Source organism: Astatotilapia calliptera, chromosome 10 (assembly GCF_964374335.1).
Source record: "Astatotilapia calliptera chromosome 10, fAstCal68.1, whole genome shotgun sequence".
In the NCBI taxonomy this organism is placed as follows: Eukaryota; Metazoa; Chordata; class Actinopteri; order Cichliformes; family Cichlidae; genus Astatotilapia; species Astatotilapia calliptera.
In genome coordinates, this window is record NC_137431.1 from 5975343 (window position 1) to 5988776 (window position 13434).

At 37.2% G+C, this 13434-nt stretch overlaps 1 protein-coding gene across 6 annotated transcripts in view; it reads right to left on the bottom strand.

The window, feature by feature from the left end:
• ntm (neurotrimin) overlaps nucleotides 1–13434 on the bottom strand; it is a 508104-nt gene that overhangs the window by 142465 nt on the left and 352205 nt on the right. For 3 of the 6 annotated variants that reach the window (XM_026181960.2, XM_026181958.2, XM_026181957.2), the window contains exon 1: nucleotides 10541–11221. In XM_026181960.2, the coding sequence (XP_026037745.1) occupies nucleotides 10541–10713 (173 nt within the window). In that variant the 5' untranslated portion in view covers nucleotides 10714–11221. Of the gene's footprint in view, nucleotides 1–10540; nucleotides 11235–13434 lie in introns of those variants that run through there. The other 3 variants (XM_080307425.1, XM_080307424.1, XM_080307426.1) reach the window with 3 other exon arrangements.

The following is a 13434-nucleotide window of genomic DNA, read 5'->3' on the forward strand; positions in this document are numbered from 1 at the left end:
AGCTTCCCTCGGGTCCTCTTAATCAGCCGTCTCAACCTTTTTTGCGCCACGGACCGGTTTATGCCCGACAATATTTTCACGGACCGGCCTTTAAGGTGTCGCGGATAAATGAGGGAGGGGCTAATAATCAGCTCAGTCATTTTTAATGATCGTTGAAAGCCCAGATCGTAATCGTGATTAAAATTCGATTAATTGAGCAGCCCTACTGTCAAAGTCACACACTGTGCTGCCATAAGGAAAATATTTATAAGCCACCAGGCCCAGGATCCTACTGCTCCACCAGGCCCAGGCTCTTCCAGCAGCCACCAGGCCCAGGATCCTCCAGCAGCCACCAGGCCCAGGATCCTCCAGCAGCCACTAGGCCCAGGATCCTACTGCTCCACCAGGCCCAGGATCCTCCAGCAGCCACTGGGCCCAGGATCCTCCAGCAGCCACCAGGCCCAGGCTCCTCCAGCAGCCACCAGGCCCAGGCTCTTCCAGCAGCCACCAGGCCCAGGCTCTTCCAGCAGCAACTAGGCCCAGGATCCTACTGCTCCACCAGGCCCAGGCTCTTCCAGCAGCCACCAGGCCCAGGATCCTCCTGCTCCACCAGGCCCAGGATCCTCCAGCAGCCACTAGGCCCAGGCTCTTCCAGCAGCCACTAGGCCCAGGATCCTACTGCTCCACCAGGCCCAGGATCCTCCAGCAGCCACTGGGCCCAGGATCCTCTAGCAAGGCACCACCAAGTAAATCAACAGTGACAAGACGGTGAACGGAGCGAGCAAGACAACAAGCAATGGGGCCTAAGAGAACACCGAACGCCGATGAAATTGAGGACATCAAAAAGTCATTGGACTTTCTAACTGAGGAAACATCGGCTATCAAGCTACAACAGAAATATATCCTAGACTTAGTCGAGGAAATAAGGTCGCTACGTAACCAGAATGCAGAGAAGGAGAAACGGATCGTCTATCTGGAGAGCAGGGTCGCGGACCTGGAGCAATATACCAGAATGAACGACGTGATCATCACAGGGCTGTACATAAAACCCCGGTCATATGCTCGGGCTGTGACTGCTGGCAGTAAAGAGGAGCAAGGAGATCTGGATGGGAGCTCTGCGGAGCAACAAGTAGCTGGTTTCTTGCAGTCGAAAGGGATCGACCTGGACTGTAATAACATCGAGGCATGCCACCCCTTGCCCAGGAGAAATGCTAGTGATAAACCAGCTATCATCATAAGATTTGTAAACAGGAAACACAAGAATGCACTGCTGAAGCAGGGGAGGAAACTAAAAGGATCGAACGTCTACATGAATGACCATCTAACCAAATCCAATGCTGACATAGCGAAGAAAGCACGATACCTAAAGAAACTGGGTAAAATTCAGAACACCTGGACTGCAAACTGTAAAATATTTATAAAGCTCAACGGTACACCGGAGGAAGCCAAGGTGCTGGTCATCAAATGCATCCAGGATCTGGAAAAATATTAACAGGTCACTTGACTACAAAGGCAAGGAGCGGGACAAACAATCTACAGTCATCAAAGCAGGTAATAGAAGACAACAACGGAAGCTAAAGCGTAACGTATTCAAGGATGAAACAATCAATTAATTCATTATCTGGGAATTATACATTGCTACCACAAAGGATTGCTAATCAGGAGATAAATTCACCAGTAAACACGGAATACAAAACACACTTCACAGAGCAGGACATTGATCCAGAACTGAACTTTTTTAACATCAAAAATACCTGCTACTATCATACTGAAGAACAATTCAACAAAACTGTCAAGGTCGACGGCAAAATATCTATAATCCACTTTAATAGTAGAAGTTTATATGCAAATTTTCACAAAATAAGGGAATATTTAAGCAAATTTACACATCCATTCAGTGTGATTGCAGTATCTGAAACATGGATTAATAAACAGAAAGGAGAGGACTTTGTAATAGATGGATATGAATTAAATCTTACAAATAGAAAGAATAAGAATGGCGGTGGTGTGGCCTTGTTTGTGGATAAAAATTTTAAATACAAGGTGGTAGAAAAAATGACGATGGCGGTAGATAATATATTAGAGTGTGTAACAATAGAAATTAGTATGGGAAAAGAGAAAAATGTCATTGTAAGCTGTATATATAGAACACCAGGTTCTAATATTGAAATTTTTAAGGAGTGGGTAGATAAAACATTCATTAGGACAAATCAAAAAGTCATGTTCATTTGTGGGGATTTTAACATAGATCTACTAAATCCAAACAAGCAGAGAGCGACAGAGGAATTTATTAATACAATGTATAGCTTGGGACTTTTTCCAGTGATCACTAAGCCCAGCAGGATTACAGCACAGTCGGCAACCCTAATAGACAATATATTTACTAATGAAATAGAAAATAGAACCATAAGTGGTCTCCTAATTAATGACATCAGTGATCATCTACCTGTTTTTATAGTGTATAACAGCAATTACAGGAAGGTTAAACAGCAAAACACAATAAAATACAAACGAGTGAGAACAGAAGAGTCAATAAACGCATTCAAAAGTGATTTACTCAAGCAAGAATGGGAGATGCTGTATAAGGAAAAAAATATTGATAAAGCTTATGAGATTTTTTTAGGAAAATTTAAACTGTTATATAATAGTCATTGCCCAGTAAAGAAATATAGTAAAAAACAAAAATATGCAGAGTGCCCATGGATTACAAAAGGATTGCAAAATGCATGTAAGAAGAAAAATACCTTATACAGAGAATTTATAATGAACAGAAGCACAGAAGCTGAAAATAAATACAAGAAATATAAAAATAAATTAACGAGTATTTTAAGGTCATGTAAAAAGGAATACTATGAAAAATTACTGATTATGAATAAAAATAATATTAAAGGGATCTGGAAAACATTAAATACCATCATCAAAAAGGGCTCGGGGCAGGCAGACTATCCTTCGTATTTCGCAAATAATGATAGAAATATTACTAATATGAGAGATGTGGTAAATGAGTTCAATAAATTCTTTGTAAGTGTTGGGCCAGACTTGGCTGAAACAATTCCTGATATAACAGATTCTGTAGAGAAAGAAACTAGACTCATTGACCGCAATCCTCATTCAATGTTCTTAACGGTGGTGGAAGAAATGGAAATCATTGATATTGTTGGGAAATCACAAACAAAAAACTCTACAGACTCTGACGACATTGATATGGAAATCGTTAAGAGAGTGATAGAGGGCATTTCCAAACCCTTAACACACATTTGCAATTTGTCCTTACAAACTGGTGCATTCCCAAAACAAATGAAAACAGCTAAAGTAACACCACTGTTTAAAAATGGTGACAGACACCAATTCACAAATTATAGGCCTGTCTCTCTACTTTCTCAATTTTCAAAAATACTGGAAAAAGTCTTTAGTAATAGACTTGACAAATTTATAGATAAACACAAAATAATAACGGATAGTCAGTATGGTTTCAGATCAAATAGATCAACATCATTGGCATTAATGGAACTGATCGAAAATATCACCAACAATATAGATAAAAGACAATGTATAGTTAGTGTATTCATTGACCTAAAAAAAGCTTTTGACACAATTAATCATGACATATTACTTGATAAACTGGAGTACTACGGCATTAGAGGAGTGGTGTTAGAATGGGTAAAGAGTTATTTGAGAGACAGGCAGCAATTTGTGAAAATTGGGGAATATCAATCAGAGTGTATGGACATTGTTTGTGGAGTTCCGCAGGGGTCAGTATTGGGACCAAAGCTGTTTATCCTCTATATCAATGATATATGCAGAACATCAGATATACTACAGTTTATTCTATTTGCAGATGATACAAATATTTTTTGTGCTGGAGAGAACTTACATCAGCTTTTGGAAATTGTCACACAAGAAATGATTAAACTGAAAACATGGTTTGATAGAAATAAGCTATCATTAAATTTGGAAAAAACTACATTTATGTTATTCGGAAATTGTAAAAAAGATGCAGGAGCAAAATTATTAGTAAACAATGTTGAAATAGAGCAAGTTTCGGATACAAAATTTCTGGGTGTGATAATAGATAACAAAATCTGCTGGAAACCTCACATAAAGCATATACAAGCCAAACTGTCAAGAAGCATCTCCGTACTAAGTAAAGTTAAATATTTTTTGCCTTCCAAATCACTCCGGGTACTTTATTGTTCACTTATATTGCCATATTTGGAATACTGTGTGGAAATTTGGGGAAACACATATAAAACTGCACTTCAACCAATATGTAAAATTCAAAAAAAAGCAATCAGGATGATTAATAAAGCAGGATTTAGAGACCATACTAACATCATGTTTTTGAAATTAAAAATACTGAAGTTTATGGATCTTATAAAATATAAAACTGCAAAAATTATGTACAAGGCCAGATACAATATGTTACCAGGAAATATACAGAGGATGTTCTATGACAGAGAAGGAGACTATGAATTGAGGGGGAAATTGAATCTAAGGATTCTTAAAGCACGGTCAAAGGTTAAAACCTTTTGTGTCACTATTTATGGGGTAAAACTGTGGAATAGTTTTACTATAGATCTACAGCAATGCTCAGGAATTAGTAAGTTCATGAAAATACTTCGAAAACTGATTTTGGAAGAATATGATACCGATAAAGATGATCACCCACTGTATGTATAAAAATATCAAATTATATCCAAATTATATCAGTCACGGTAGCCAAGTTTATATAGGTTCTCCTCGTGTATCGTGTGGAGTATGTGATGATGGGAATTAGGTGAATTATGTGGGATCAATAAGATGTTGAGCAGGGGTAGGAATTAATAAGTATGTTCATACTTCTTCCTACTCCTTTTCAGACCAAACATTGTTACATTATGTCAGACGATTTTGTTTTATTTCATTATATATTTTTTGTTTATCTGAACACATACGTGTGTGTGTGTGTATATCTACATATATATTCGTATCTGTAAATGAAAATATATGTAGTGTGTATATATTGTTTTTTGTTTTATATGTCTGAAACAAATAAAGATACAATACAATACAATACAAAAAAAAAAAGTCATTCTCTATTGGATTAAATACAAACTAGCAGCAAAAAATTTCTGGCACAACTTCACCTGCTTCCAAGGTGCAAGGAGAGGATGAAAGAATTAACAAAGCAGGAACTCCAGCAACACTTAAGGGAAGATGAACAACTTTAATAATTGACCAACGCGTTTCGGCTTGTGGCCTTCATCAGGATGACCCTGATGAAGGCCACAAGCTGAAACGCGTTGGTCAATTATTAAAGTTATTCATCTTAAATACAAACTAGGCCACAACAAAACATTTTGGGTGTTTTTAGCCATTTAGAGGTGGACTTGTTGGTGTGTTTTGGATCATTGTCCTACTGTGTCCCAAGGGTTATGTAGCAGGACATAAGGGTATGCTCCATAGTCAGGATATTCTGGAGCAGAATTTATGGTTCCAACAGCAACAACGACAAGTTGTTCGAGTTTCTGAAGGAGCAAAGGAGGCCCCAACACAAACTACATGTTTGACTGTTGATATAATGTTCTATTTATTAAATGCTGAGTTAGTTTTATACCAGTTATACGAGATGCAAACCTTGCAAAATCTTAAATTTTTATCTTGTTTTATGGGGCAACCGTGGCTCAGGGGGTTGGGAAGCTCATCTGTAACCGGAAGGTTGCCCGTTCGATCCCCCTGCTCTCTCTGTCCTGGTCGTTGTGTCCTTGGGCAAGACACTTTATCCTACCGCCTACTGGTGTTGGCCAGAGGGGCCGACAGTTCGATATGGCAGCCTCACTTCTGTCAGTCTGTCCCAGGGCAGCTGTGGCTACAACTGTAGCTTGCCTCCACCAGTGTGTGTGAATGTGAGAGTAAATGAATAGTGGAATTGTAAAGCACTTTGGGTGCCTAGAAAAGCGCTATATAAATGCAATCCATTATTATTATTATTATTATTATTATTATTATTATTATTATTATTATTATTATGTCAGTCCACTGAATATTTTCCCAAAGGTCTAGGGGATCATTATAATGTTTTTTGGCAAATGTGACACAAGCCTTTGGGTCAGCAGTGGCTTTCACCATAGGTAAAAGCCACAGCAAGGTAAAAAGCAAAATAAACTTATCTGTGCATTTTCATGTTTCGGTTTATTGTAATGCTTGAGCACTTTAGATGTTCAGATCCACATCCATAATGGAGTATTATTAATAGTGCTGATGAAGTGATTTTTTTTTAATTTAAACTATTTTCAATCAAGTTAATAGAGATAAATGAATCATCATATTTTTGTATTCCTATTGTTTTCGGTTATGTGCCTATGCTGATAGTTGCTATGCAGCAACTCTCTATACTCTCGCCACAGGAGGCCTTAGCAGGGATAAACTAGCGAGTCCGTTCACATCAAGATAAACTGATAATTAGTCTTATGGTAGTGCTTTCGACTACTGATTAGTAATAATGAGGTAATAGTTGGTAATAAAGTGGGAACAAAAAGGTAATAATATGGAAATTTGCACATTATTACCACCTAATAACCAAGTAATATCCAAGTAACATAATTGTAGCAACAATGGTTACAGGTGAGTAATATTATACTGAAATTCATTTACTGAATAACAAAGGGACAAAACATGGAGTAATAAAGTGGAAACAAAGCTATAACGATGAAGCAACACCAATTAGAGAAAGTAGTGTAATACCTTGGTAACAATATAAAACAACCTGCTAGCAATGCAAAGGATGTGTCTGTGCATTTGAATTATCATCTGTTAGAAAGGCTTTAAATGGTAATAACCTTTAATAATAATAAGACTGTTTTGACTGATGTTTTACAATAATAGGAAAGTATTACCATATTATAATGCTTCAATTCTAATTCTTTTTAAAAATTAATAAGGGCACCTTAAGAATTGCAATAATTACCTCGGAATATCTGTGGTACTTTCTGTGTAATACAAAGGAATCTGGGTTGCAAAATGCAAAACTGCCTGTTTCAACTTAATACCATGTTAATCACTACATAGTGCAGCCCAGATTCCTTTTATTACACATAAACTACAACAGGTATTCCTAGGTGATTATCACATTTGACGTTTCCTTTAATAAGTTATTAATGTGGTACTAATGAAAAACAGGCAGTTTTGCATTTTGCGATCCTAATTCCTACTTATATAACCAAACAAACACCAAAGATATTTCCAGCTAACATGTCTTGACATTTCCTTCAATAGGTTAATTTTTTTTACCAACTAGAAATAGGCAGTTTTGCATTTTGCAACCCTAATTCCTGCTTATTACACAGAAACCACACGTACCATCAATGTTTCCATTTAATAAGTCAGAACGATAAACACAACATTTACATTATTGCTTTTAAGCAAAGTAGGATGCTGGAGAACCAGGATTAACTGAGGCATTATAATATTATTATATTATATTTCTTATTATTCCTATTATTCTAAAACATCAGTCAGTACAACCTTATTCTTATGAGGTTATTACCATTTAAAGCCATTCTAATAATGGATTAAAATTCAAATGCACATACATAACCTTCATAGTGCTAGCAGGTTATCAAATTCTTATTATGCTACTATTACTAATTGGTTTACTCTTTTGTTTACTCTTACTCAGTTGTCAAAAAAAGGGCAATGTGTAGCTTGTTAGCACTGCACACAGCAGGAGTGGTAAGTCTGAGAAGTGCAAACAGATTCAAGTTTTCCAAGTACTATAAAGGTAATACAAAATAACTCACCTAGCTATTGTAAGGGCCCTGCCTGCATCAGGTAACCTAATTACCTGATTACTAATACTATGATGGCCTTTTATCCTGCTCAGGTTCCAGTGTGACTCAAGCATGTTGCTAAATGTTCATTCTCTGTCCTCTTTTTTTATATTCTTTTGTTGCTGTACTGTAAACTGACTGCCTCTAAAATTCTTCGAATTGTGTCACAGTTTTGTGTTTTCAGTGTTGTACAACTAAAAGTAAAGGTCATTGTAGATCAATTTAATCAATTTAATGTAGAAGGTTAAGTTGTTTTATGTTGGAAATGTTTAAGGTCGTAAGACCATGGATTTTAACTTACATACTGTTTTTGTGTACACATCCACAGTTCTTATTGCCATTAAACCTAAAACAGAAGCTGTTCTGGATGGAACAAAAAGAAAGACTCTGGACTCAGCTGGCAGGCTGCCTGATCACACAAACAATCCTCTGTCCTGTTTATAAAAATTGCCCTCATGTCAAGAATCCCCGGAATGTAAATAATGAAGGAAAACATGCAAACAAATCATCACATCTAAAACCCACTGCATATCATCAGTAAAATATCTTAACAATTAATGATATTAATGTGAGGGTTTACTTGATGCAGGCATTCCTGCTTATTTTAAAACTACAGTTGATATAGTGTAGATCCCTCCCGTCCATAAATATAAAAGATCCTGATTTCATGAGCAAATCAGGAGTTGCAGAAAAATATATTTGTTCAGAAGCATCGACTCTATAAAGCTGGGCAGTCTTATACATTGTGCATAGAGCTCCATAAATGCATGTGCTTTAGATTCAGATGTCTTTTCAACTGATGTGACTTCATGAGCAAGCACTCACTAACAAGATCAAAGCACAGCACAGCCACAGAATGTATGAATCAGACCAAAACAATCATTACTGCTCAGCCTGAAGGACTGATACGCATCATAGTAGGTTTAGACTTGCCAATCCCACTGACCTTCTTTCAGGGTTAGCGATGGGTTGACATTCCATGACAGTTTCAATATGGATAGGAGCAAGAATGCTATGTATTTTTGTGTTGTTGTTGCCCTACAAGCTCTGCTGTTTAGACTGATCTAGAGCAACTTTGACTCTACTGTTGGGACTTGACATTGTTCCTAAACAATATTAGGACATGATAGATTGCTATCGGTGGTGCTGAAATAGTGGTAGGTCAGTCAGTACAGTGCTTGATTGGGACTGTAAAGTATTTCAGCAAGAGTCTAGTACTGTGGCTAAAAATTGTGCAAAATATTCAGAAAAATCTGATTTACTATTATACAATAACACACAGGTAAAACTGAAATAAATTTTAACTGTTCTTTTGCAACAGTTGCCATTTTACCATTTTAAGGATTTGCTTTACAAATCCTAAAAGGAGAAAATTTGTTCCAAGTCTGTGAAACAACTTTACTCTTGTTTGCTTATTTTGTTTTTCTATTAATTCCATAAATGCAAAATGAGCACGTTGATGCCAGTGTGATTAAGTTTGTCTTGCTGTATTGTTGTTTAGTCAGCACTTTATCCCAGCCTTACTCCCTATTGTGTCAGCTTACACCTAATGAAGGAACAGCCAAGTTATGTTCATTATTTACCATACTGATGACCTTTTAGAAGAGGCCTCTGTGATGTCCAAACAATGGATTATGAAGAGGATTTTGTAGAAAAAGCAAGCAGTATATTTGTCAGCCAGTCTGCATTGGGATGTTGAAGATAATATCAGTGAATGGGTTTGTCTGACATGCTGATATTTTTCACGCAAAAATAGGCAAGAAACAATATGCTTGGGATAATTTAGAAATTGTCTCATGATCTGTTAATTACACATATGTCATATGGTAATCCTTTTATTTTCGCAGCATAGTGACGTATGACTGTGAGTGGTTAAAGACCTGTGGCCATTAGTTTGGCAGACTTAGCAAATGGATGAAGTGAGTTGAAGAAAGAATTCCACCAGCTAAATCACTTAAATATAAAATTATAGTTGGTTTGGATATTACCAGTGAGCTTTTTCACCTTTGTTTGGCTATTAAGATTTCATTGATACTTATGCAGCTGTCAGTTTTCCATATGGAAAGTCACTATCAGCAGAAGCCTTCTTGATGAATGTGGGTTGTTGTTTTTCAGCCTGGTTCTATTTGCCCCTTCTTAACTTTGAGCAGCCCTGCTTTAAACAGTAGTAACACTATTCCTATAACAGTGATAAAATTAATTGCTTTGGTCATTGTCCTTATTGGTTCTGTTGCTCTCAACATTGCATTACGTAAAAGTAAGACAAATCCCCGTGTCCAACTAAGGTTTGGGGACCGCTGAAGAAACAAAACGTGTGTAAATCTTACGGACTTGTCACTCAGTTCTTTTTTTTTCTGTAACCACAACTATATTTCTATTCATCTACAGCCATCAGCAAACACTTTACAACAGTTTTTGCTCGTGTCCTCCTTCCAGAAACACGCTTTCCCCATCACCTTTAGTTCTGCATCGTCACACAACAATCAAAACAATCAGTGTCTCTAGTTAACAGCTGCAGAAGATTAGCAGTGTCGTTTTTGAATGGAGTGTTTTCCACAGACTAATCCGCTCAACCCCCCGCCCGTTTTTAACGTCGGTTGCATGATAAAACAGACAGCACGTCAGTCCTTCTGCTACTCGATCCCATTCCACATATTTCATTTAGGGCAGCCTACAGGCAGTGCATAACTTTGGCGGTGGAATTCATAAACAGCAGTAGCAGAAGCGAGACACTTGTGTGAGGGGAGACTCACCTGAGAAAGACCGTCTCTCCTTGTCGGACTGTGATATTGTCCATCACTTTGTTGTAGGACTGAGAATCCCCTTGGCTGCGGACCTGCAACCCTGCAGGTACAAGAAACAAAATCCTCAGGGAGAGAAAAATTGTGCATTTGGAAAAAGCGACAAAATATCCCCGGATAGACATCGTCTTTAGCCTTCGAAGGCGCACAAACAAAAATCATACAGCGAGACAATGAGGCGGTCCTCCGCCGTGAACGGAGATTATTGTACTCCCAGTTCATTAGTCTTAATCCAAATCTTCTCGGCAGGTATTTGTGGTGTGAAGAGCAAGGAAGACAGAGGACGCTGTCTGGCTGCACTATGGATTATCACTGCCCTTTGTTTTAAACGGGGGGTGGGGATTATTCTCATTATCCCTCTGTTTGATTGTTTGTTTGTTTTTTCTTTGGGTTTTGTTTGTCTTTTTTAAAACATAAGAAATAAGACGTAAAGATCCCTTCAGGAAAGTATTGAACGCTTCATCCTCGGTAGAGAGAATCGAAAATGTACACAATTAAGAAAAGAGGACTTGGAATCGTATTTAAAGGGAGGAAGATGCTAAGTTTGCGAACTGCATGGGTAGCAAGTGATTTGACGATCTGTAATAAGTGCGCTTTCTGTGTCATTGTGTAGTGTCTGCAGATAGTGTTCAATGAAAAGGAAAAAAAAAAACACGGCTGTGCTCATCATTATGGAAAAGTTCCTTCCTGTTAAAGTATTTTATGATGATCGTTTTTATACTTTATACCACTGCATAGAAAAATCTGAATCAGAATCAAGAAAAAAGAACTTCAGTATACACATTTTTGAAGTATATACAGTGCAAAAGATTTGAGCCACCCTTCATTTCTTAATATTTTGATGGGAAATTAGAACACAAGTGTAGCATTTTTTTTCTAATCAGAGTATTACTCTTAGATCTTGAATATTTCCTTTTGAAACGAAGTGCCAGAGTACCAGTAAACTCTTTTAAAAAGCAGCCACCTGTGCCTCCTCTCTCCTCCAAATGCATTTTAGGAATTGTGACATCCTGTACAATGTCAAACTGACATATTGTCTGAGTCTCAAACTAGAGAAGAGAGCAGGCACAAAATTGAGAAATGAGAAAATACCACTACATTTGGTAAAAGCTTATACATAAACATATTGACTGGCAATCAACATCCCTTTACAGTAGTTTATTTGGTTTTTCCTGTTGCCATTGTGCTCATCAGTGACATCCCTGCATGTTCGTCAGTTTGTAGCGAAATCTTTATTTGAATGATTACATTGCCAAAAATATTCACTTGTACGCCTTCACACCCCTTTCAACTTGAGAAACACTGCCTAATCACATTAACTGAATTTTATTTTAATGTATTGCACACCGACCTAAACATTTCAGCACTCCTGATGGCAATGGCACCTCACACAGAGGACACACTCAAAAGTCCTGTTTCCATTTGCAGCTTTAAGATTTGCAGTTTTTGGTACAAAATCTCTGCTATTCCACAATGGAATTTAATATTTTATTAATAAAAAGTTGGTACAAAGCAAAAAAAAGAAAAGAAAGAAAGAAATGTATTACTAATAATTCACAACTCACATTTCACCATCCATTCCTACAGTATTTTGTTATATAAGCTTTAGACACCATTTCTTGTTCATGGCTAATTCACCAATTTACCTAAGATGTCTGGGGCAGATTCATGAATTTGTGGAGTTTGCATGTTTTCTCAATACTGCAGCCCATAAAGCGTGCCTGTCATATAAACCATTGTTTGTTACTTGCCATACCTTCCCTTTTTGAAACCATATCTCATGTCAAGATTGATGTTTAGACTTTATTATTTCCATTTTTATTATCAATAAACATGGTTTCACATTGTCTAAAGGTGTTTGGTGTTGTTCAGTAATACCAGGAGTTCACTCAGAAAACAACACTGGATACAAAAGCATCAAGAGACTGCTTTGATTAATGGCAACCTAATAACTAATAGAGTTGTTTTTTATAACTTGGTCATATTAGATGTGTTTTCTCTTTTAAAAATATGCATGTTTGAAGATAATTTCTGGCTTAATTAGAGAATGATTATTCGGGCAAGCTCTAATCTTCTAACCTTTTCTTTCTGCAAAATAATCAATTATCTTTTGACATAACAAATGTCCTCTTTGTTTTTACTACCACTGTCTGGTATCATAATAGTGATTCATAGCCAGGGTCACTGTATTTATAGAACAGGTGCCATGCAATCTTTTGCAATCTCTAGCAGATCATTACATGAAGGAACCTTTTAAAAAACAAAAAACAAACGCGTCCATGCTCACAGGTGTACACACGGGTGGTCACACCCACAAACTACACCCTTTTTGGCTCCTACCTCAAAGCACACTGTGTTCTGTTGATCTTATGTGCTGCACAATAATGTTTAATATTTAGTATTTACTGTCATATTCCCATATATCATTGTGATGTTGTTTATTCTATTACTCTTGTTCTCTTCTGCTTGTTTTCTTTTTTCTTTCTCAGCAGGTGACCCAGGTGATTGATATATGCATTTTTTTTTCTTTTTTTCTTCTTTTTTTTTCTTTTTCTGCTCATTCTGTTGGTTTTTGGTTTTTGCCCTTCTCCCCCGTCCCTCTTCTCAGCTGTTTCTCTTTCCTTCTTTCTTTCTCCCCTTCTTTACCCCAGTCAAGTCTGTCCCGTATTCAGTAAGTGAAAATAAAATAAACAATAAAAGGTGAATCAAATGGACCATTATGGCAAGGCTGGGATGGTCAATTTGGTAAAGTAAATCCGTTGGGCATCTTTCTTTGCCTTTAGACAACAATTCTGATGGCAAAAGAGCCAAACGGGACAGGCAAAAAAGAAAAAAAACAAAACAAA